Below are 23965 nucleotides of genomic sequence, written 5' to 3'. Positions count from 1 at the left end.
TATTAGCATTAATGACAAAAAAAGAAACATGTTTAAAAAGTTTCCATTAAATCATATATTTACAGTGTAAAGAAAGAATCCAAACATCAGCTATGGCAGCACATGTTGAAAATGTACATTAGGAATGTATCTATGATAGACCCTGAAGGAGGGACCGGCAGAGCTGAGATCAGCCAAGTGGTACCTTGGGTCCAGGGGGCGAGGGATGCAACTTGACAGGTAACAGAGGTGAATTCTCTGGGCTGTCAGAGCCATCCATGAAAGGTGGGCAGGAGTTTTGTGGGACAGTACTGAAAGGGCTAATTGCATTGTGCAGCTGCTCTGCCAGTACTTACTATCTACAGAGGGATTGCAATGGTGAAGGGCAGGGGTTCTCCAACTGTGAGTCAGGATGCCAATGTGGGTTGCGACACCATTTTAATGGGGTTGCCAGGGCTGGCATTAAACTTGCTGAGGCCGAAGCCAAAGCTGAGCTCTACGACCCAGGGCCAAAGCCCAAGCCTGAGGTCTTCAGCCCTGGGTGGTGGGACTCAGGTTACAGGTCACCCATCTGGGGCTCAAACCCTTGGGCTTTGGCTTTGGTCCCCCTGCCAAAGGGGGTCGCAGTGCAGTGAAGTTTGAGAACCCCTGCTGAAGGGTAATAGTGGTGGATGATACTGTGCTTAGCCTCATTCAGAGCAAGTGCAATTAAACCGTGGTGTGAATGCCTGTGTGGATTCAGGGTGTTTCACAAGTTAGGGGATTTCAATGGTGTTAGTTACACCAAAATGCTCTAGTGTAAGCAAAGGGTAGGAGATTTTGATCTAGTCAACTGAGATTTGTATTCAATCATTTTAATTGAGTACTAAGTTTACCCTTGGTGTATATTTAGCCTTTCATCTCTAAGCATACAGCCTTAGCTTTTTACTATAAAAAAGGTTTAGACTTAGCAATACAAAATGTAAATCAGACACAGCTAATTATAAAAGCATCATGTACAAATGCTAAAAATTGCCTATTAACACTATAGACTGGATTCACTGTTGTTCTCATCTTACATAGTCAATTATACCAATGCAAAATGGGTGCAAAATGCTAAGACTCTTATCTGGTAATTTCCACATCCTTCTCTGCATTCAGTTTGTACTAGTGTAAATGACTACACAAGGTGCAGCACAATAATGAACCATAGAATCATAGGGTTAGAAGAGACCACAAGGGTCATCTAGTCTAACCCTGCCAAGTACTGTAGCAGATTTTAGTTGTACTTTACTTCTTGCATATGCAACTTTTGCTGCAAGCCTGACATGTGTGGTGCACTGTTCATTTGTGTAGAAACAACTTTTTCAATAATCTCAACAACTTCATATTTTATACTTAAACTTTAATTTCTTTAGACTCACCTAAAATTTCTCCAATGCCAATAAAAATACCAGAGAGTCCAATAAGACTTTTCTCTTCAGTGCCAAATCTATTCACAGCACCAATACAGGTCCCATATACTCCAGAAAAGAATGTTAATTCCAGACCTTTAAGGAAAGGCAGACAAAAGTTGACAGCTGTAGTATTATGCATTATTTCAGACATCATTATGCAAAAGTTCCTTATGTCTAACCATTGTCTCTTACAAATACATGGTTAAAATATGAAGATTGTAGATGCAATCACATTAGTTTAGGAATATTCCAAGCCATATAAATATATGACTTTCATAAGTCAGAATACATAAATTATTTTAGAAAAACCCACACACCATGACATGTGCAGTTAGTGTCATATCTGCACCTGGGGTGAAATTCTGGCTCCATTGAAGTCAATGGCAAAACTTACATTGACTTCAATGGGAGTAAGATTTTACTATGGGTCTTTGACCTCCAACCAAACACCTAATAAATGTATGACAATATAACCACACACCTGTTGTGTATCACTGCTTTCAGATACTGTGGCACAATATGTGGGGGGAGGGATAGCTCAGTGGTTTGAGCATTGGCCTGCTAAACCTAGGGTTGTAAATTCAATCCTTGAGGGGGCCATTTAGGGATCTGGGGCAAAAATCTGTCTGGGGATTGGTCCTGCTTTGAGCAAGGGGTTGGACTAGATGACCTCCTGAGGTATCTTCCAACCCTGACATTCTGTGATTCTATGACATTTAACTGGAAGTTGGTTATAAGATTATATAATGGGGATGTCAAACCTATAGCCCCAGTGACACACCTAGAATGATCATTTACTATTATATTAAGAAGGCCTGCTGCCAGCACCAGCCAAAACAGTGCTTCAGTCATTGACACACGCTTCAAAAAAGCACATTACAAAATTTGGAACCCTGTGAGAATCTTAAGACTTGTAGTGGCTTTCACAAAAACGGGTACTGTGACATGGGCTGCACTAATGCTATGTTTCTGAGGTCACTACAACACAGAAAGTCATTTCTGGCTAGATCTCCGCTTGGGCAACTCTTTTCTGTCTTGTTAAATTCTCCATGAATATTCACCTATACCATGAAGAATCACTATTGTGGTGACCATATACCACTTTGTTTATTTTGTGTATTATATCCATTCATAATATTTAGCATATACTCTTCATCTTCAAAGTGCTTTACAAAAAACCCCAAATGCTCATAATACCCCTAACATGAGGTAAGTAACCATTATTATCCACATTTTACAGAGAGGAAAACTGGCCATAAAATGCTAAGTGACTTACCCAAGGTCACATAGCAGTCAGAAGTAGAGTTAGTAATAGAACTCAGAGCTTCTGACTACTAGGCTCATGCTCTAACCACTAGACAAACTGCCCTTGGATTGTTAATACTTTCCTACACAAATTTTGTTCTTTGTTTAGTAAACTTTATACATTTTACAGCTAAAAAAATACCTAAGGTGCTCAATAAATAGCTGTGTTTAATTAATACACTTCCCCTAACGTTCTAATAAAATATGGTATTTTTCTTGTCCTAAGCTGTGATGTATTGTTATTGCAGATGTTGACCAGCTGCTGTGTTCCATCCCAGAGGTAGCTCTATGTTAATGATGAGCAATGTGATCCCTAATACAATATGTATTTCAATTTTCAAACTGTTTTGGAAATTCTTGCAGATGAAAAGTGCCACAGAATTATTATAAATATAACTTCAGGGAAACAGTCAAATAGTCAAGTCTTTAAAGCCTGACTTCTTCAATGCAGGAAAAACAACTTTTTTTTTTTTTTTTTTTTGGGGGGGGGGGGGTCCAGTGATGGCATTTCTGAAAAAAAGCCCTTGTCTAAAGACTTATAAAGGAAGTGACAGATTCCAAGTTAAGCGCCTACTATGTACTACTACTTTCAATACATTTATAATTAACTAAAACTGAATAAAAATAAAAATAAACTCTAAGATAAGACCAATGTTTTGCTTAGTACATCTCTACCCTTGTACTGTCATTAACATGAGGGAAGGTAATATGGCTGAGTCCCAACTAGGATGACCACAGAACCATGAGTCATGGAATAAGACTTTTCAATAGATAGAGTCCATTTTATAAATGTCAACTCTTCCATAGCAAGTATATTTACAACAGTGCAAAGAGACTTGCTTAAACCAACAGAAAGCCAGGCCAAAAATGAACTCTTAAGTAAATCTCTTTGGCCTTTACTATTGCAGAAAATATAGTACACCATATAAAGATCTAGTAATAGTAGGTGATTTTACATGGTATGTGAGCTGTAAAGCCTCACAAAACTTCCAACAGTTTCAATAACAGACCACAACAATTCGGAATCACTATCTGCTTTTGGAGCTCTTATGATGAATTGTACCAAATCACTTTACAATACAGATGGTACTGGTGAATTTGAGCCACCAGATGGCAGCAACATATTTCAAGCTAGACTAAGTTTCTGATATGGTTACTTTAAGAGCCTAATTTGGCTTGAGTTACAGAAAACTCTCATTGATTTCAATGGGAGTTTTGCCTGAATAAGGATTGCAGAATCAGATATCAAAAGACATCATCTTATTTTTTGTATTTTTGTACCACAGTAGCACCATGTTACCTTCCTTCGACTTCCAAAGGTACTGCACCTCTAAGAGGGCTGCACTATGCTAGGCAGTATACTGGCATGCATTAAGAGAGCCCCTGTCACAAAACACAACCAGTGGATGAAACAAACTAATGCAGGTAGGGGATGGAGGACAAAGCAACAGTAAAATGAGTATGTTTTGAATAATAGGCAATAGTCTCAGCTCACCGCCAGCCTAGACATCACCCGTTGGCAGTGGTTTATAGACAATACGGTAGAGGTAAGTCTTAAGGAGGCATTTGAGAGACGATAAAGTGGTAGCCTTATGGATCTTGACAGAGACTTTTTTCCCAAACATAAGGGGTGGACATTGTATTCTCCCACTGTTCTGGTACTGTGAGTAGGCATGACACTGAAATTTCTATAATAATGTTACTCTCCTGTCTCTCATGCAGTTTCCCCCCAGGGATGAGAAGGCAGCATGGCTAAAATAGCCAATTTTTAAAGTGTGTTAAAGGTAAATGGCAAAGTTTGAAAACACGTTATAAGAATCCAAGAAAATAAGGGCTTATCTATACTTGAAACACTACAGCAGCACAGCTATGGCGCTGCAGCGCTTCAGTGTAGATACTCACTAGAGCAACAGGAGAGGTTCTCCCACCAGCATAGTTAGTCCACCTTCCCGAGAGGCAGTAGCTAAGTCAAAAGAAGAATTCTTCTATCAACTCAGCACTCTCTACACCGGGGGTTAAGCTGGCTTATCTATGTCGCTCAGGGGTGTGGACCTATGTCTAGTCAGCTGACCACCACCTGGTCTTAAAACAGGGCACCTGTCCTGGCCCCTAGAGGAAGGTGATCACCAGATGAAACCTCAGCTGTCTGAGAACAGGAGAGACAAAGCCTGGAGAATCAGAGACAAGAAGTACCTAGAGAGAGAGAGAGAGCAAAAAGCTGATTGGACAGAGCTATAAGAGACCTGGTAGAGAAAGCAGAGTTCTGCAGAGAGCTGGAACAGAATTGTTGGTGAGACCTGGCCAAACTGGGAGCCTCTGATGAGCAGAAGGCTTGGGCAGTGACCCCTCTCCAGCTTGGTGAGAAGAAGCTGGGCCTCGAAGCAAGAGGTTGGGCTCTCAGCAGGGATAGGACTCAGGCAGGGAGTCCTGAGGCGTGGAACATAGTGAGGAGCTCTCTTGTGGGCAACCTGACTTGAGGACTGTGGTAAAGTTCATGAGACTGGTCACTCATATGGATGGCCTGGAGAGTAGAGCAAAAAGGAAATGGGAACACCGTGCCACTATTGACTCTCTGTGGGTGATCTGGAGGCATTATTCCTGAAGAGAGGACTGGAAAAATTGTTGTATATTAGTATTCTTACTGTGAGTTTGTCAAGAACAGTTTTGTTGCAAGGGTTTAGGGGAATTATTGCACTGGTATATATGAACAATTATGCCCAGAGGCAGGTTTTGTTTCAGACAGTGAAGGTATATCTACACGATGGAGACTATACTGGCATAGGTATGTCAGCCTAGCACTGTAGTGTAGATGCAGCCTACAAAAACAGTTTGGGTTTTCTTGTCAGCATAGGACAGTGTTTCTCAAACTGGGGTCGCCGCTTGTGTAGGGAAAGCCCCTGAAGGGCCAGGCCGGTTTGTTTACCTGCCCCATCCGCAGGTCCGGCCAATCGCGGCTCCCACTGGCCGTAGTTCGCTGCTCCAGGCCAATGGGAGCTGCTGGAAGCAGCAAGAGCCAAGGGACTTACTGGCCGCCACTTCCTGCAGCTCCCACTGGCCTGCAGCGGCGAACCGCGGCCAGTGGGAGCCACGATCGGCCGGACCTGCGGATGGGGCAGGTAAACAGACCGGCCCGGCCCACCAGGGGCTTTCCCTACACGAGCGGTGACCCCAGTTTGAGAAACACTGGCATAGGAACACTACCTCCCTGAATAAAGTTGGCTATGTCAATGGAAGCCCTCTTCCATCGACAGCTGTGTCTACATTTTGTCAGCATAGCTAAGTCAGTAAGAGATGTATTTTTTTCACACCTCTGACTGACACAGGTATGGAGCTATAACTTTTCAGTGTAGACTAAGCCCGAGAGTCTGTCATGGGCAAACAAACAGGAAACTGAGGCAGGTGCATGGAAAAAGGTAAATAGTGGTTTCTCGCAGGGGTCTGTACTGGGACCAGTATTATTTAACATATTCATAAATGATCTGGAAAAAGGTATAAACAGTGAGGTGGCAAATCTTGCAGATGATACAAAACATAACCCCAAATATATGTATAAAATGATGGGGTGTAAATTAGCTGTAAGCACTCAAGAGAGAGATCTTGGCGTCATGTGCATAGTTCTCTGAAAACATGCAGCGGCAGTCAAAAAAGCGAACAGAATGTTGGGAATCATTAAGAAAGGGATAGATCAGGGGTGGGCAAACTTTTTGGCCTGAGGGCTACATCGGGGTTCCAAAACTGTATGGAGGGCCAGGTAGGGAAGGCTGTGCCTTCCCAAACAACCTGGCCCCCGCCCCATCCGCCCCCTCCCACTTTCCGCCCCCGACTGCCCCCTTCAGAACCCCCGACCCATCCAACCCCCCCTGCTCCCTGTCCCCTGACTGCCCCGACCCCTATCCACACCCCCGCCCCCTGACAGGCCCCCACACCTATCCAAACCCCCCTGTTCACTGCCCCCTAACACACACACACAGAACCTCTGCCCCATCCAACTGGCCCCTGCTCTGTGTCCCCTGACTGCCCCCCGGGACTCCCTGCCCCTTATCCAACCCTCCCGCTCCCCGCCCCCTTACCATGCCGCTCAGAGCAGCAGGACTGGCAGCCGTGCCGCCCCACCGGCACCAGCCACGCCACCGCGCTGCCCGACAGGAGCTTGCAGCCCTGCCGCCCAGAGCGCTGGCAGCACGGCGAGCTAAGGCTGCGGGGGACAGGGGAGGGCCAGGGGCTAGCCTCCCCAGCCGGGAGCTCAAGGGCTGGGCAGGACGGTCTCGCGGGCTGTAGTTTGCCCATCTCTGGGATAGATAATAAGACAGAAAATATCATATTGCCTTTATATAAATCCATGGTACGCCCACATCTTGAATACTGCATGCAGATGCGGTCACCCCATCTCAAAAGAGATATATTGGAATTGGAAAAGGTTCAGAAAAGGGCAACACAAATGATTAGGGGTATGGAACAGCTTCCATATGAGTAGAGATTAATAAGATTAGGAGTTTTAAGCTTGGAAAAGAGACGACTAAGGAGGGATATGATAGAGGTCTATAGAATCATGACTGGTGTGGAGAAAGTAAATAAGAAAGTGTTATTTACTTCTTCTCATAACACAAGAACTAGGGGTCACCAAATGAAATTAATAGGCAGCAGGTTTAAAACAAACAAAAGGAAGTAGTTCTTCACACAATGCACAGTCAACCTGTGGAACTCTTTGCCAAAGGATGTTGTGAAGGCCAAGACTATAACAGGGTTCAAAAAAGAATTAAATAAATTCATGGAGGATAGGTCCATCAATGGCTATTAGCCAGGATGGGCAGGCATGGTGTCCCTAGCCTCTGTTTGCCAGAAGCTGGGAATAGGCAACAGGGGATGGATCACTTGATAATTACCTGTTCTGTTCATTCCCTCTGGGGCACCTGGTATTGGACACTGTCGGAAGACAGGATACTGGGCTAGATGGACCTTTGGTCTGAACCAATATGGCCGTTCTTATGTTTTTATTGTGTAGCAGCCTGCCGCAGGAGGGCACTTCACGTGGGGGCTGCCCTATTACAGAGTCAAACCAGTGACTGCAATGAAGGATGTCTTTGCAACATTTTCCTAATGCACACATGGTTTTAGGACAAGGGCTCTTACAAAAGTCTCCTACACTTCATTGCAAGTCTGATGGAGCTGATATTAAACACCTCATCTACAAAAATGAGTTTAATTGCCATTATTAGACTCCACTGCAGTTTAATTGTGTTCTAACATTATTCAATCTGACCAGTATGAACAGGGACAAACTGTGTAATAAAACAGATTCATAAACCATGCTCTAGCCAAGATACAACTTGGTTGACCTTAAACTGGGTTTAACAACTCTTATTAAATCCCATAATTTTGGCAGGGTTACGTACAAAAAAATTAATCTACAGGAGAGCATTTTTCAGAAACAGAGTACAAAAATACTATAAAAGGGTAATAAACTCCAATATGTTAAAGTAATATATCCTGGGATACAGGAATATAATCCTGATCGAGGGGTACTCATTTACTGTCCCATAAAATGCCCTGGCACTATCAAATGACTGTGTCCTTTTGCCTGTTTCATTACCTGTATAAGCCGTTGTAACACTAAGGAGCAAAATCTCTTTGGTGAAGTATAGCTTAATAGAGCTCTCTGCAAAGAAAAAACATAAATGAATAAAATTCACTGACATTAAGGGTACATTTACTTTCTTTTGCTGTTTACCAAAGGCACAAATACATTAAAGTGATGCAAACCATGCACTGATTTTTTCTCTCTTTGATTAAATAAGGCTGCTACATAGGGGGCCTTTAACATAAAAGTCCAATCTGAATGGGTTTTATTGTGGGGGGACAGGGTAGAGAGGGAAATCAACCAAATAAATTTTCCAGTGATAAAAGGCTGAGTGGTTTTATGTACTGTACTCTTATAATCTCAATTCAGAATATTTTTATTTTAAAATAATTGAGTTTTTCTACATGTTTTTGGGACAAATTCTGCTTTCAGATACCAACAGTTAAATGCCACTAATTATAAGCTCCAATGGGAGCTGCACACATGTATCTGAATGAAGAATTTTTATTTTTTAAATTGCTGAACTTTATTGTAAATGTTGATGTAAATTCATACAAAAGGTAACTTATACTTCATCTTGCTCTTTCTTTAATGCAAAACGTTTTTACTTTCATGTGGCTTTTCCTTTTTTCCTCCCCTCATCCCCATGATCTCTCCCTCTCATACCCTGTCCTCCCTTCCTAGTGTTAACCCTCTTTTTCACCTCCTTAGACTTGTTTCAATTCTGTCCTGAGATTGTCAAATATCCTTTGCTTCCCTCTCAACTCAGCAACTCGCACAGTTGCTCATCAATCCTCTTTAATCTCCACAGAATGAGATCTTTGCTCTTTCCACTGAGGCTTGAACCAGGAGGTGCCTAGAGCCTTCAAAACACAGATGCATCCTACTGTTTGCCTCAATGTCATGTCACTTTAAACCAGGCACCACAGTTGAAGACTCTAAAGATCCTGGACTAATCTGGGATATGAAGGATCTGGGCTACATGATACACTGGATGAATTAAGAACAGATGAGGGAACTGTGAGGGTTGTTTAGCTGAGTGATAAACAAGGAAGATTAAGTGTCTCAGGATTAAGGAAGGGGAGAATGCAGGTCTATTGCTCTGCATTATTGAAGCCAAATTTCTGTTTAAAATTATTCATATATGGTGGTGTACAAATAGGATCATTTGACAGGTTCATAAATCTGTTGTAATATTTTTGAGAGATGGTTCTAAAGTGCAATAATACTTACTAAATGCATCCACTGCCCTCGTCGCTTTGCTTTGGACAGACCTGGGTAAATATTTTTTTAAGATCAGAAAGATGAACCAGAGATAACCATGCTTTTACCATTATGTTGGAAAATAGACTAATTCATCTTTTAGTTTTCTGTACATTTTCCTGCCCATAATTAGCCATTTCAACACACTAATATGTTTAATAAAACATTTTTGTGAAATAACCCTCTAGTTGTAAAAGATATTTGCCTTTAGTGTGGGTATGTGTCATTCACAGAGTATCCTCTTTTATAGCACTATGTCTCTGGGCTTTGTCTGTATCAGACTTGTTCTCTCCACTACATGTGCTCTCGTCTTTCTAATCATCCTACAGCTATGCTAATAAAATAACTGTATCTGAAAATATCATTTCAGGAAGACATTAGTGTTTATATCTTTGCATTTCTAATGTGCACATCAGCATGGTACCTAGACCATTTATGAGTGATCTGCAGCTAAATAATAACTGATAGCTTAACAGATCTCTACAGGTTATTAAATCTGTCCAAACAACCCTTGCCTACCACTGTGGCATGATATTGTTTTAAAACTGTTGGCCAGATAATCAGCCTACATTGCCACTGATACAACAAGCCTTGATGGGCAGATGCTTTTGAAAATCCTGACCCATACATAAAGCACCTGCCAATAAGAATTCTAAGCCCTATCTCCACCAGCAAATCAAAATTACAAACCACTTAGCTTCAAATAACTAATAAAGAACAATGGAAGAATTGTTTAAGGTAAGGGGTGTGGATAAAAGGGTTTAGAGACCTACAAAGCTCTTAGAACTACAAAGGCACTTGACTGCCAGATACAAATTCTGATAGTGAATCAAGCTTCCTATAATTCTCAGAGAGCTCTGAAGATTCTTTCTGTGCTGCTCAATAAGGAGGTCAGCCCTCTCTTGCAGAATAATTATTGCAGAGACACACATTGAGAATGTGCTTTTAGGAGGGAAGTAAACAGTCTGATTCCAATCTGATCCCAATATGCCTTCATAAACCCCCCTCTGCTCTGCTTCTATCCCCAAATCACTTCCATGGTTGGAGACCAATAGTTACTGTTTGGAGATGAGGGCAAGGAAAACTATGAAAGAACATACATACGCTTAATAGTGAGAGGAGGGAGATAAATGATGTCTCTCCGAAGACTCTTACTCACCAATGAAAATACACTATTTGTTATGCCCTATCCCATGTTCAAGTGTACTACCTATGAGGAGAACAAGTAAGGATTGCATCAACTAGTTAATGGCTATAGGGACTCTTCTATCCAAATTATTCATGCTTTTGGTTCGGAGGGAGAAGCGAATAAGGAGTTTTCCGTTATGCACTAGGTACACGCATGCTTGGCTGGATGATAATGTGTTATTGTCATAAGCACTTACGAGTTGTCTACAATGCTTTCATCAGTGGTGGAAACTTCCTCCTCCAGTGTTTTTGACTCCTCTGGTTTCCTAATCAGAAAGAACAGAAATGTGCCCACGAGACTGAGGACAGTTAGAGCAATGAAGACAGTCCTGCGATCACTCTCTGTGGAAAATCAAAAAGGTGTCACACACAGGTCTGCATAAAATAATTCATATCTAGTAAACTATCTCCACAAATAATTGTGCAGATAGCTAAGATGTTTCCATGCTAAAGATAGGTACAGTTTATAAAGAGGTGTATATAATACATATTAACTTCAGTGGTGTTGTCTGACTTTCAATCCGTGGGGCAAAGTGCCCCACATGTTTGGCAAGTTCCTTTGTCATTGCTGATATGCCAATGGAATACTGGCTGGTCAAAGAATATCACCACCACTTTCTGCTGTGGCTAAGGGCAGGTCTTCACTACAGGGGAGGGTCGATTTAAGATACGCAAATTCAGCTACGCGAATAGCGTAGCTGAATTCGACCTATCGGAGCCGACTTACCCCGCTGTGAGGACGGCGGCAAAATCGACCTCCGGGGCTCCCCATCGATGGCGCTTACTCCCACCTCCGCTGGTGGAGTAAGAGCATCGATTCGGGGATCGATTGTCGCGTCCCGACGAGACGCAATAATTCGATCCCCGAGAGATCGATTTCTACCCGCTGATTCAGGCGGGTAGTGTAGACCTAGCGGGAGTTAATAAAAGGGAAGAGGAAGTGCAGAGGCTATTCAATAACAGTATTCAGTATTGCTTGCAGGGCAGAGGCTACATCATCTCCCCTACACTGATTAGAAATAACTTTCTTCCTCTCCAGCCCCAGGAACTAATGTTACGTCATGTGATACCATAAACTGGTAGACCTATAAATTTCAAACGCCATACGCTCATGAAACCTCAGAATTTGACAAAAGATAACTGAGTATCTGGAGGAAAGGTATCTGATGTTCCATGCACCAGTCCCTCTACACTAACCAACTTGTTTGGCACGGTAAACTTTTTTGTGCAGAGGCTTCCCCTATTCATCAGGCAGAAAAATTGCTGAGAAGCAGCTAATCATGCTGTGTGTTGAGACAAACTAACCTTTGGGGTCCCACTTCTCAATCCTAAAGATACTTCCTATGTACTTGTATTTATTTCTCCAATGGCTTAAAGGTGAACAGAAAAGTTTTAAAATACATTTTAAAAAAAACTGTGTAAAATTCCAAATCAATAACAATGTGTCTGTGTGTGTGCAGTTTTAAAAATAGTCTTTTATGTGCATGTGCAAACAGCTCTTGTGGGAACCTGAAATAAAGCGTGGCAAGGGGAGACTGATGTTCAAATGTAGGAACATTCACCTTATAATGAAATGGAAGGAGACTCCTAAATTGTTTCAACATGCTTCAAGGGACTTTAATTCACTTAAAGGTAAAGGAAAACTTGAATGTGAGTTCTGTTAAACGCTGTAATACGAGGTGATTAGCAGAAGCAATATAAATCCGGAAACACAGAATTTCAGATTCCACAGATTTATGTTTTTGGCAGAATTTAAGCTTTTGCTTTAATTTTTGGATGTTTGAATTTATTTATTTTTTTATCTAGGCTGTGCTACTCAGTCTGCAGAGAGCCTGAATCAATAGTACAGTAGCAGAGCTGTGAACTGCCGTGTTCAGCACAAGAGGATGCTAACTCCGAAGTCTGAGATGATTATTTAAAAGTCAACATTTCATTCCTAATTGTCTTTAGCAGAAACATCCTCCTAAAACATTTATCCAATGAGGTTGAAAATTCCATTTATTTGGAAGGACGTCTTACAGGGAAAAGGCTTCATGTTTTAAAGATGTGAATAGCTGAATGCTCTATCAGATATTTTGAGTTCTTTTTTAGTACATAATATAGGAAACCCTCCTCCTCACATTCACCTTACAGCAGGATCATCAGCTCCTGTTACAATTCTGTTTTTTTTCTTAGTTGACAACCACTATCCACATATCAGTCCCTGCCTCCACCTTTTTACAGCAACTCAGGTCTCAGATGCTCTGTGTGGATCCCTACAGCTTAGACCACCTATCACTTTCTTCACTGAATGACGGCACTTTACTCCAAGTTCTGATAGATTTGGAAGGCTCCAGCCACAATATTAATTATAATTCAAACAAGAAATTAACCTTGATGATCTGTATCAAGACAGGGACACTGAGGATTTGTCTGCACCAGGATATTATTCTGGAACAGGTAGGATGTGAATTTAAAGTGTAATAGCTGTTCCAGAACAGCTCCCCATGTGGACATTCTTATTCCAGAATCAGGAGGTAGCCATGTTAGGTCTGGTCTATACTACCCGCCTGAATCGGCGGGTAGAAATCGACCTCTCGGGGATCGATTTATCGCGTCCCGTTGGGACGCGACAATCGATCCCCGAATCGGCGCTCTAACTCCACCAGCGGAGGTGGTAGTAAGCGCCGCCGACAAAAAGCGGCAGAAGTTGATTTTGCCGCCGTCCTCACAACGGGGTAAGTCGGCTGCAATACGTCGAATTCAGCTACGCTATTCACGTAGCTGAATTTGCGTATCTTAAATCGACTCCCCGCTGTAGTGTAGATGTACCCTTAGTCTGTATCCACAAAAACAACAAGGAGTCTGGTGGCACCTTAAAGACTAACAGATTTATTTGGACATAAGCTTTTGTAGGTAAAAAATTTCACTTCTTCAGATGCATGGAGTGCATCTGTAACTTTCACTCCATGCATCTGAAGAAGTGAGGTTTTTTTACCCATGAAAGTTATGCCCAAATAAATCTGTTAATCTTTAAGATGCCACCAGACTCCTTGTTGTTTTTATTCAAGAATAAAAGTCTTCACATGGGAAGCTATTATGGAATTCTGCAATACACTATTCTGATGAATTTCCCTTTGTATACGAGCCCTAAAAGCAGGCAAAAGGAACAGCAGCCAGGAATACTGGAGATATTCACAGCTCTTGTATCACATGGCTTTACGTACTAAGGCTACATCTACACTACACAGCTTTCAGCGACACAGCTATGGCGCTACAGCCGTGCTGCTAAAAGGTGCACAGTATAGGCGCTGTTTGTTGGCAGGAGAGAGCTCTCCTGCCAACAAATAACTTCCAACCCCAATGAGCAGCATTAGCGTTGTTGGCAGGAGAGCACTCCTGACTACAAAGCGCTGTTCACACCAGCACTTGAAATCAACAAAACTTTTGTCTTTCGTGTGTGTGTGTGTGTTTTTAACACCTCTGAATGACAAAAGTTTTGTCTTTCAATTGCCAGTGTAGACAAAGCCTAAAACTAAAATACTCCCCAGAAAACAAATACAAATTTTACCTACTGTTCCCTGTGTTTCTAGTTGTCACAACTATGGCTATGTCTACACTAGCACTTTTGTCCATCAGGGGTGTGCAAAAAACATCCCCTAACTGAGAAAAGTTTCATGGACAAAAAATGGCAGTGTGGACAGCATTATGTCGGTGGGAGAGCATCTCCCGCCAACATAACTACTGCCACTTGGGTTGGGGTCCTGTGGCACCTTTAAGACTAACAGATGTATTGGAGCATAAGCTTTCGTGGGTGAATGCCCACTTCGTCAGACGCATTCATCTGACGAAGTGGGCATTCACCCACAAAAGCTTATGCTCCAATACATCTGTTAGTCTTAAAGGTGCCACATGACCCTCTGTTGCTTTTTACAGATCCAGACTAACACGGCTACCCCCTCTGATACTTGGGTTGGGGGTGGTTTAATTATGCCAGCGGGGGAGCTCTCTCCCGCCGGCATAGAGGGACTACACAGGAGACCTTACAGCAGCACAGTACAGCTGTGCTGCTGTAAGGTCCGTAATGTAGACATAGCCTATGGCTGCTTCCTACTTCATTATTTTATCCATTTTTTCATACATTATGATACATCAAAGTATTCTACACACAAAGCAAGTAATACAAACCTGATATGTGAGTTTTCCCACGCCAAGCAAAGTATATATAAAGATTTCCAAAAAACAAGCTGCAAACAAAAGAGGGATAACACAGGAATATAGTATTTATTATGGTAACAAATTATATATAAAAGAATATGGTGTAAATGTGAAAGAGACAGAGGGTGCCTGTCCTCACATTGTCAAAGTCAAACGGCTAGCCCCATAGAAATGTAAAACAAAATTGAGGATTCACGTTCATAAGGCCAGCTCTACATTTCAAAGGGATCCAAGATATCAGAAATGACATTAGCTTTAGTCCATCAGGAGGAAAGACTTGCCATATATAACTCCTATTTACCATTAAGCATTGCTCAATATCAGCAACGTCACCTCCAGCTTTTCCTTTCGTTTCAAAGTCTGTGGAGCATCACTCTGAAGTACTGTCTGAGACAAAAGTCTCCCTTGCACCCTCACTGAACAACACAGCAAGTACAGGGTGCATGTAACCAAAGGGAAAGATTTAATAAAGGAAAGTTACCTGGACTGTAAAAGTGCCCAGAAGATTCCACTGTTTCTCCCAATAGTGTTTTCATCTGAATTTATCGTCAGGCAATTTCCCTGTGCAGTCCAAAGTACTGAAATTCAAGTAAAAAAGTTGCTGAGAAAGGAGGAAAAATAGTTGAAAGAGAAATGTAGTGAAGAAGTATAAGCAGATAAACACTAAGTGCAATACTTACCAGCAGCTGCTATCCCAATGAAAACAGAAGCAGTGTAGAAGGACCATGTGAAAGGCTGGATAAAAACCGCAATGTATATGCTAAAATATAACAATGAATTATATTCAAATTTAATGTGGGCAATGTTATGCTGATTATGCTTTTTAACAATCAGATTTGCATCTTAGCTTCCTCTAAATCAAGTACTTATTGCTAAGCTCATTTTGAAAAGACTCCAAGTCAATAAGATTTGAAACAAAACAGTTTTTTATTACCCTAAACGTATAATGCTATTTTTCTAATACAGTCATTAGACTGAGGCCTGATCTTGGTTCTTTACTCCAAGGTCAGCCAGACCTGCCAATGCTGTGGAAATAACATGGTCACTGTCTCTGGGGGAGGGAGTGCTCTGAAGTGACATTCCAAGTGACTCAAGATCAACATTGATATCATTGCAAGAAGCAACACCCTGCCCTCCTCAGCCAGTACAATTTCATGCATGACATGATACCTTTTGGAGGTGAAATAAAGGGAGGAGATGCATAGGAAGCAGAAACTATAGATTTAAATGAATTACTTACCTGTAAAATAGACCGCTAACAAACATGGATAACTGAGGTCCCACTACAGCAACCACTGAAGGTGAAATAAGATTTGATGCCGAGAACACCCCATAAATAATGGCCATGCTACACAAATAAATAATAAAGATGAATAAGCATTTCAAATGAAATTCAAGAGTATTGGCTAGTGTAGTCTATTTTATTTATTTAAGGAAAATTTTCAAATGATTCAAAACTATTACATCAAACATATCGCCTAGCCTATGTAACTGCATGATCTTATTATTCTAGCCCCTCTTTCCCTTCTATTGTTATTTACCCTTGTTTGTTGCACTTTATCTTAAATTAGATTGTAAACTCCTGAGGGCAGCGACCAAGTCTTCCTAAATGATTGCACAGTCCTAGCACAACAGACCCCTGATCATGATTGGGGACTTTGGTTGCTATGACAATACAATAAACATTAAAAAAAAATGGTTTCCACAGCTCTGATACCCTGATGATCCTCCTATCATTCGGAGTGTTCCCTTCCATGTGACTGTTGAAATCTCTCCTGCAAGCTGATCTGCACAGGCAGACCCTGTGCTCTATGTGGGTACAAAGGTCCAAGTTTGTAGGATCAACGCCTTAGCTAGCTGCTTTACTTTTCAATAATTTCACCATAGACTGCATGACTTGAGATAAAAAACAAAGCATGGCATTGTTTCTCCCTACACGGAAAAAGTGCAAAACATGAATGCGGTTCATTTAAATAGGAAGATCTACATGTAAAATTACCAGTAAGCTGTGTTTAAGTATGATAACATAATTTTGTTTTTAACGTGTAAGTTCAGCAGAAAAATACAATCACCTAAGAGCATGTCCCTATAAGATTTCATTAAGACTAGCTATGCCTTTTAAAGTAACAAAAGGACAAAAATATCATTGTAAATTACCTGGTATAGCCACTGCCATGAAAATTTGTGTTGTTTAAATTCGTGATAACAGTTTGCTGTGTAGAGAAAATTATAAATAATAATACAGAAAGTACATTTTATACTTTTTTTTAAATCTGAAAACTACAGACAGATTAGCATAAGAGCAAAGTTAGAACGGATTGTTAATAACAATACCCAAGGAACTAAAAGTAACTTAGAAATGACCATTATACCTCGTAAAACTATGTGAGGAAGTAACTATTACACCCATTGTACAGTCCGGGAAACTAAACTGCAGCTTGTTCAGATTCAGTGACAGAGTCAAGGACTTGATATAAAAAATTCTGACTCCCATCCGCTTTTCTAATTACTCTACACTCCTTTCTCTTTTCAAATGAGCAGTACACAAGCCTTTGAAAACCACATTTATTAATTACAGACTAAGGCCCTGAACCTCAAAGGTTTTTAAGCTCCCAACTTCTGTTGATTGCAATAGAAGTTAGGGTGCTTAAATACCTTAGAAGGATCTGGGACTAAGTCCCTTTGTGGATATAGGCCAGGGGTTCTCAAACTGGGGGTCGGGACCCCCCCTGAGGGGATCATGAGGTTATTACATGGGAGGGTCGCAAGCTGTCAGCCTCCATCCCACACCCTGCTTTGCCTCCAGCATTTATAATGGGGTTAACATATTTTAAAGTGTTTTTAATTTATAAGGAGGGGGGGTCGCACTCAGAGGCTTGCTATGTGAAAGGTGTCACCAGTACAAAAGTTTGAGAACCACTGATCTAGGCCTTCCTTCCTACACTCTCCCTCTGTCTACTGGTTTTCTGGTATGCTGGTTTGGTCACGGGGCAACTGCAATTTGAACTATGGAACCTCAGTCCTGATTCATTTACTGCCAGACAATGAGTATTGCTTGCAGACACTTTTATTTATGAGAGACAAGGTGGGTGAGGTAGTATCTTTTATTGGACAAACTCTCTCTCATCAACAAAAGTTGGTCCAATAAAAGATATTACCTCACTTACCTTGTCTTTCTAAGGCTTTGTCTACACTGGACTTCTGTCGGTAAAATTTTTGTTCTTCAGAGGTGTGAAAAAAAAAACACACACACACCCAAACAACGAAAGTTTTACCGATTAAAAAGCACCGGTGTGAACAGAGCTTTATTGGCAGAAGAGCTCTCCTGCTGACAAAGCTACTGTCGCCGCTCGTTGGGGGTGGAAGTTTTTTGTTGGTGGGAGAGCTCTCTCCTGCCAACAAAGAGTGGCTACACTTTGCATCTTGTAGCCTAATATCCTGGGACTAACATGGCTACAACAACACTGTATACAGCTTTTATTTATAAAAGTTCGCCCCACAAAGATGCTTGGGGTGAAGCTGTCCATTTGAAACAATAACTAGTATTTTGTGATTCTATAGTGCCTTTAGATCTCAAAGTATTTAACAGACATTAACAAATTAAGCCTCCCAACAGCTCTTTAATGTAAAGCAGTATGAGCCCCATTTTTACAGAAATGGAAACTGAGCCATGGACATGCTCTGTAGCAATCACAAATTGAACCTCTATTTCCAAACTCTCTGTCCTGTGCTTTAGCCACAAGATCAGCCTCCTCTACTATAAATTAACCATACTACATGGTAAAGCAACCTTTATACATCTACAAACAGGAATTCCTCCTGAAAATAAGAAAAGAGAGTCTCTAAATATAGAAAACACAGGATTACAATAATAAAAGTAATAAAAGGGCAGTCTGCTTTTAAGGATAAATTTAATTATTTTTTATGTCCAATTTGCCTGCAGTAAAGGAGAGAGAGACTAGCAGTAAATTATTTAGTGAGATGTAAAGTGACTTGGCAGTGTCAGTTGTGACAGTAAGACTACTTGCCAGATACTGTATTCATACCCCTTCAATCTCCAGTTTGTCATTACACAGTGAAAATGTGAGATTAAGGAAGATTAATTAACCAGGAGAAATTAGGTGACAACGTTACAAATAATAGCATCCTGGTCCTATGTTTTAAAGCGAAATTATAAAAAAGCTCAGAAACATGACAGGATCCAGTTTAATTCAATTGCTGGACAGATAATTGCCAGAACAGATATTATTAAGCTGAATGTGTTTAATTAACTTAATTTTTTTCTAAGCAACCATGGGTTGTCTCATACCATTACTGTTTCACCGCTATACTCTCTTAAAGAAACAGATTACTTAAGTACCTGTGCAAATACTAAATCAAGAGAAACACAAAAAAATAAAATTTAATGCTATCATGCACCTTAGATCCCTAAACAAAACAACCCTTAAAATTGGGATGTCAGAAAGAAAGGTGAGGATGTGGAGTGTTTTGATATTTGCACTTACCGCAACATTTCCACACGTTTGGAAGGCAGTAAACATAAACATAAAAGCAACTCCTAACATAATTATGTTAAAAAGCTTTTTCGATTTAGGAGACATTTTGTTTTTTCTTAGGAAGTTGTCCTCTTCAGTCCGGAGAAGTTCTATTTTCCTTTTAAAGCTCCCTTTTAAGTTCTGCCAAAAAAAAAAAACAAAAAAAAAAACAAAAAAAAACCTTCACAAACACAAGTTATTTTAAACTAATTGTTAAGTGTTAGGAAGTATTCACTGGCAAGCCAAGAGGTCTAGTCTCCACTGTAAATAAAATAAAGAAAAAAACAACAACACTGGGAAAAAAACAAGTCAAAGGTTTAGTACAAGTTGTGAAGATTATTCAGATCCTTTCATATGAAGATATGCAGAGTGCAGTATATTATTTCTTCATGACATCCCTTCCCCCAGAAGTAGTTTCCCAGCCGCTGAGTTAGTAAATCAGCTCACTTCCTCGCCACCATTGCTCTGAATCAGATTTTAGTCAAAAGACATTAAATCACCTGACAAAGGAAAGAAAAGACACTCATAAACACAAGCCATGTCCATTCATGCTGAACAGGAAATAAGGAATATTTCACAATCCAGGTCAGCTGACTGATCAGGCTAGAACACCCTTGTGCACTCTGGGAAATGCAGTTTCAGCATTTCTACGACTTAAAAAAAGAGTAAATCTACAATATTACTTAAAATAACAACAGTATGTTTGTGGTTACTGTAAATAATATTCTGTAACCTTTAGACGATAATACTTTGGGCAAGAAACCAAATTTCTCAGAAAGTCTTTTAAGAAAACTGTCACCTACTGCTTTCAGTCACGCAAAAAGCATTCAGAAATGAAGACTGAAAAGCTCAGGGGGTCCTTTCAGTAAACACAGCAGAAAAGAAAGGAAAGGAAATATTTCATTGTCATTGACACACATGCACAGTCTCTCTCACTGTTTCCGTCTGTCGCGCATTCACTCTGAAAGGGAAGTGAAATAGCTGCCTCTACAATCACTCAATATTTTGCCTTGAAATCCTTCCATCATAAAACCTATTATTTAATTGCTAATATATTTATGTATTGAGTTTTGTAACTTTTTTTAAATAAGTAATCCTCAAGATCAGAAGATCCCTATTTTAAAAAGTGAGTAAAGCAGAAAAAAAGTCAGACATCTCATATTAAGTCTACCCCCACTTCCTGCTATTATTATTTAGCACTTGTATTAGAAGAGTACCCAGAGACCAGTGAGAATTGAGCTAACTCAGGGGTTCTCAAACTGGGGGTCTGGACCCCTTAGGGGGTCGTGAGGTTATTACATGGGGGGTCATGAGCTGCCTGCCTCCACCATAAATCCTGCTTTGCCTCCAGCATTTATAATGGTGTTAAATATATTAAAAAGTGTTTTTAATTTATAAGGTTGGTCGCACTCAGAGGCTTGCTATGTGAAAGGGGTCACCAGTACAAAAGTTTGAGAACCACTGTGCTAACTGCTGCACAAATACATACAAAGACATAGGGCAAAACTGGCCCAGTTGAAGTCAATGACAAAACTCCCATGGACTTCAGTGGAGTCCCAGTTTCACCCAGCATTATGTCCTGCCCTGAAAGGCTTATCCAGAAGTTACCATTCCAACAACAGCCAAAAACAATATATTACTTATTCAATATCTTAAAGATTGCTCAGCTAGTATTTTACAAAATTGTACAGTATTTTATTTGAAACTAGAGCTTTGTTGTTACTTATGCAAGTCAATAACACTACTCTTATGAGTATTGACTTGGAATAAAAGAGCCAGAGCTCAAGGGGATGCCTGCGTGGATCACACTGCAGGAGAAGGTCTTGGTTATGTACTTGGGAAGAGTAGCTCTTTCCGCCCAGTTTCTACATTATGAACACTTACAACACGAGATTTCTAAGAGACATAGGAGGGAGACTCCCTCTACCATTTTGAGGGATTCGCTGTAAAGCAGATTTTTAAATCTCTCCTGATATGAAGGATTTTTTGTGGTGCGAGTCAAAGAGAAATTTTAAATCTCACTGTTCTATGTGAAATGAATAAATAACAAGAAGCAATAAAACAGAAATAAAAACAAGAAGTGAGACATTATTTCCTTAATTTAGATTACTCATGCAGGAAATACCTTGCTTTTTGTTTTTATATCAACATTATTGCTTCTTGTTATATGTTATTTTCACTATTGAGCAAAATATTTATTAAACAAAGCATTACACTAAGAACAAAAAGTAAAATCTAACTACACCTCTACCCCGATATAACACGACCTGATATAACACAAATTCGGATATAACGCGGTAAAGCAGTGCTCCGGGGGGGCGAAGGGGGGCTGCACACTCCGGTGGATCAAAGCAAGTTCGATATAACGCAGTTTCACCTATAATGTGGTAAGATTTTTTGGCTCCCGAGGACAGCGTTATATCGGGCTAGGGGTGTATTAGCTTTTAGAAATCTCTCGTTCACACTGTAATCCCAGTTAAAGAGAGATCTCTGGAAATGCAGTCTCTTCTTCATTTCAGTTTATTTTCTTTTTAAACAAAGTAATTTATGAAGAACACAATCATAAACCTTTAGTAATGAGCTACATAATAATTAGTCATTATTAGTAATTAATTATTATTTGACTAGTATCATTGAAGAAAACAGTGTAGACAAGGTCAAATTTCCCACTATCACACTAACACTGGTATTGCACCACTGGCTAGTGGAGTATGGTCACAGTGCTAGTATGGATTGGCTGATTGTATCTCTACACCAGTTTGAGCAGGCGTAGACAACAGAAAAGTAACAATTCCAAATGCCAGTCTACCCTAGTACTCCCACTATTGCTACAATCCCACTAGTGGAGCTACACTGTGGCAATGCAGCAGTGGGAAATCTGAAGAAAAATGCTAGCAGTCTTTTGTGCCACTGAAGTGTATATGTGATGTCCTAGCACCTTGGAGTAGAGATGTGGAAGCCACTGAGAGGTGATATCCATGCCTTGGCGTCAGGGAGGTTTTTATACGATGCCAGCAGTAACATGGCAGCATGCGTATGCTTATGCAGCTTTCATGGCACCCCAAAACCTTGGCAATGTGCATGTAAGCTTTCACACAGCACCAGCAACACTGTCACAGATCACGTGTATAAGGGCTTTTCCACAGCACTCCAAGCAATATGCTGAGGTATCCTTGGGAAGCTTTCACATTGCTGGAGAGGGTGTATACATGCATGGAGAGTTCACATGGCACTCCCAGCACTATGGAAGTGCATGAATGTTTGTGGCGCTTTTACACACCATGTCCCCAGTAGTGTGGCAATGTATATATGTGTGAGGGGCTTGTGTGCAGCATTCCCAACCACAGGATGAAAAATGTGTGTAAATGTGGGGAGCTTTCATGTGGCACCCCAAGCAAAGTGGTGGGATGTATTTGGGAGGGAGTGCTACTTTCACAAATTGCCTCCAGCACTTTGGCAGGGGGAGGGGGTGGCACTTGCATGAGACACCCCAGCATAGTTGCAGGGAGTGTGTGTTTCGCGGGAGAGAGAAAGGGAAGGAGTTTCACACAGTGCCCTGACACTACACTTGCAGCACATGGCAGCTTGACATAAGGCTTCATGCTGGCCTTACAATAGCAGAGCAGATGTGCACGGATGTGCTGAGGCCTTCAGGTTGTGTGTCCTTCCCCCCGTGTGGATTTGGGATGGGGGGGTTAAAATGACCTTTTGCACCTAGGTGGGCGTTAGGGTGATCAGATGTCCCGATTTTATAGGGACAGTCCCGATTTTTGGGTCTTTTTCTTATATAGGCTCCTATTACCCCCCACTCCCGTCCTGATTTTTCACACTTGCTGTCTGGTCACCCTAGGGGCGTGAATGCAAGGTGGAAAGGAAGTGCCTACGTGTAGTGCCTTCACCTAGCATCCGCTGCACCACGACAAGGCGAGTGGGGGGCTTCCTGCACTGACCCCATATTGTGGCGATGCAGGTGTGGGGGAGAAATGGGACTTTAATGGGGACTGACCAGCACAACAGCAGCGTGTGGGTGTGCCTGTGAGGAGCACAGGACAAGGTTCCCATCCCACATGAGGGGGTGAGCACAGGCCTACAGGGTGCATGGGGGGAGGGGAAAGTGCCCTCCCCAGTATCGCTGAAGTGAGAGGTTCCTAACTGATCAGCCCACGATACTGGGGGGAATGTCGTGTCCAGCTTGTATCTAACTTTGTCACAGCTCCCTCCCGCCTGTGGCTGTTTCTGGCCCTGTCACTCACACATGACACAGCCTGGCTCGCACCTTCCCTCCCCCTCACACCCACCAGCCCTTTCTGCTGATCGTCCGCCATTTTGACTCGTTTCTTTCCTCAACTGCTCCCCCCTGCTTCGCCACGGGAGGCTCCTCCCAGAAATTTCACGTTGTATGGGGTTTTTTCTCCTTTCCCAAAGGGACGAACATTCACGCTCGATCTTTGTCCCGATTTTCGGGCCACATTTCGTTCAAAATT

At 41.4% G+C, this 23965-nt stretch overlaps 1 protein-coding gene across 2 annotated transcripts in view; it reads right to left on the bottom strand.

The window, feature by feature from the left end:
- Positions 1–20060, bottom strand: part of MFSD11 (major facilitator superfamily domain containing 11) — a 29981-nt gene extending 9921 nt beyond the window's left edge. Inside the window, exons 1-10 of one of the 2 annotated variants that reach the window (XM_054047272.1) lie at positions 19452–20060; positions 17104–17159; positions 16187–16294; positions 15627–15706; positions 15428–15524; positions 14917–14975; positions 10947–11091; positions 9532–9572; positions 8311–8376; positions 1383–1508 (exon numbers count right to left, since the gene is read on the bottom strand). In XM_054047272.1, coding sequence (XP_053903247.1) covers positions 1383–1508; positions 8311–8376; positions 9532–9572; positions 10947–11091; positions 14917–14975; positions 15428–15524; positions 15627–15706; positions 16187–16294; positions 17104–17159; positions 19452–19547 — 874 coding nt within the window. In that variant the 5' untranslated portion in view covers positions 19548–20060. The remainder of the gene's footprint in view (positions 1–1382; positions 1509–8310; positions 8377–9531; positions 9573–10946; positions 11092–14916; positions 14976–15427; positions 15525–15626; positions 15707–16186; positions 16295–17103; positions 17160–19451) is intronic. The other variant, XM_054047273.1, reaches the window with a different exon arrangement.
- Positions 20061–23965: the final 3905 nt, after the last annotated feature.

This window comes from Malaclemys terrapin, chromosome 13 (assembly GCF_027887155.1).
Source record: "Malaclemys terrapin pileata isolate rMalTer1 chromosome 13, rMalTer1.hap1, whole genome shotgun sequence".
Classification (NCBI taxonomy): domain Eukaryota; kingdom Metazoa; phylum Chordata; order Testudines; family Emydidae; genus Malaclemys; species Malaclemys terrapin.
This window is presented reverse-complemented; position numbering and strand designations above follow the sequence as displayed.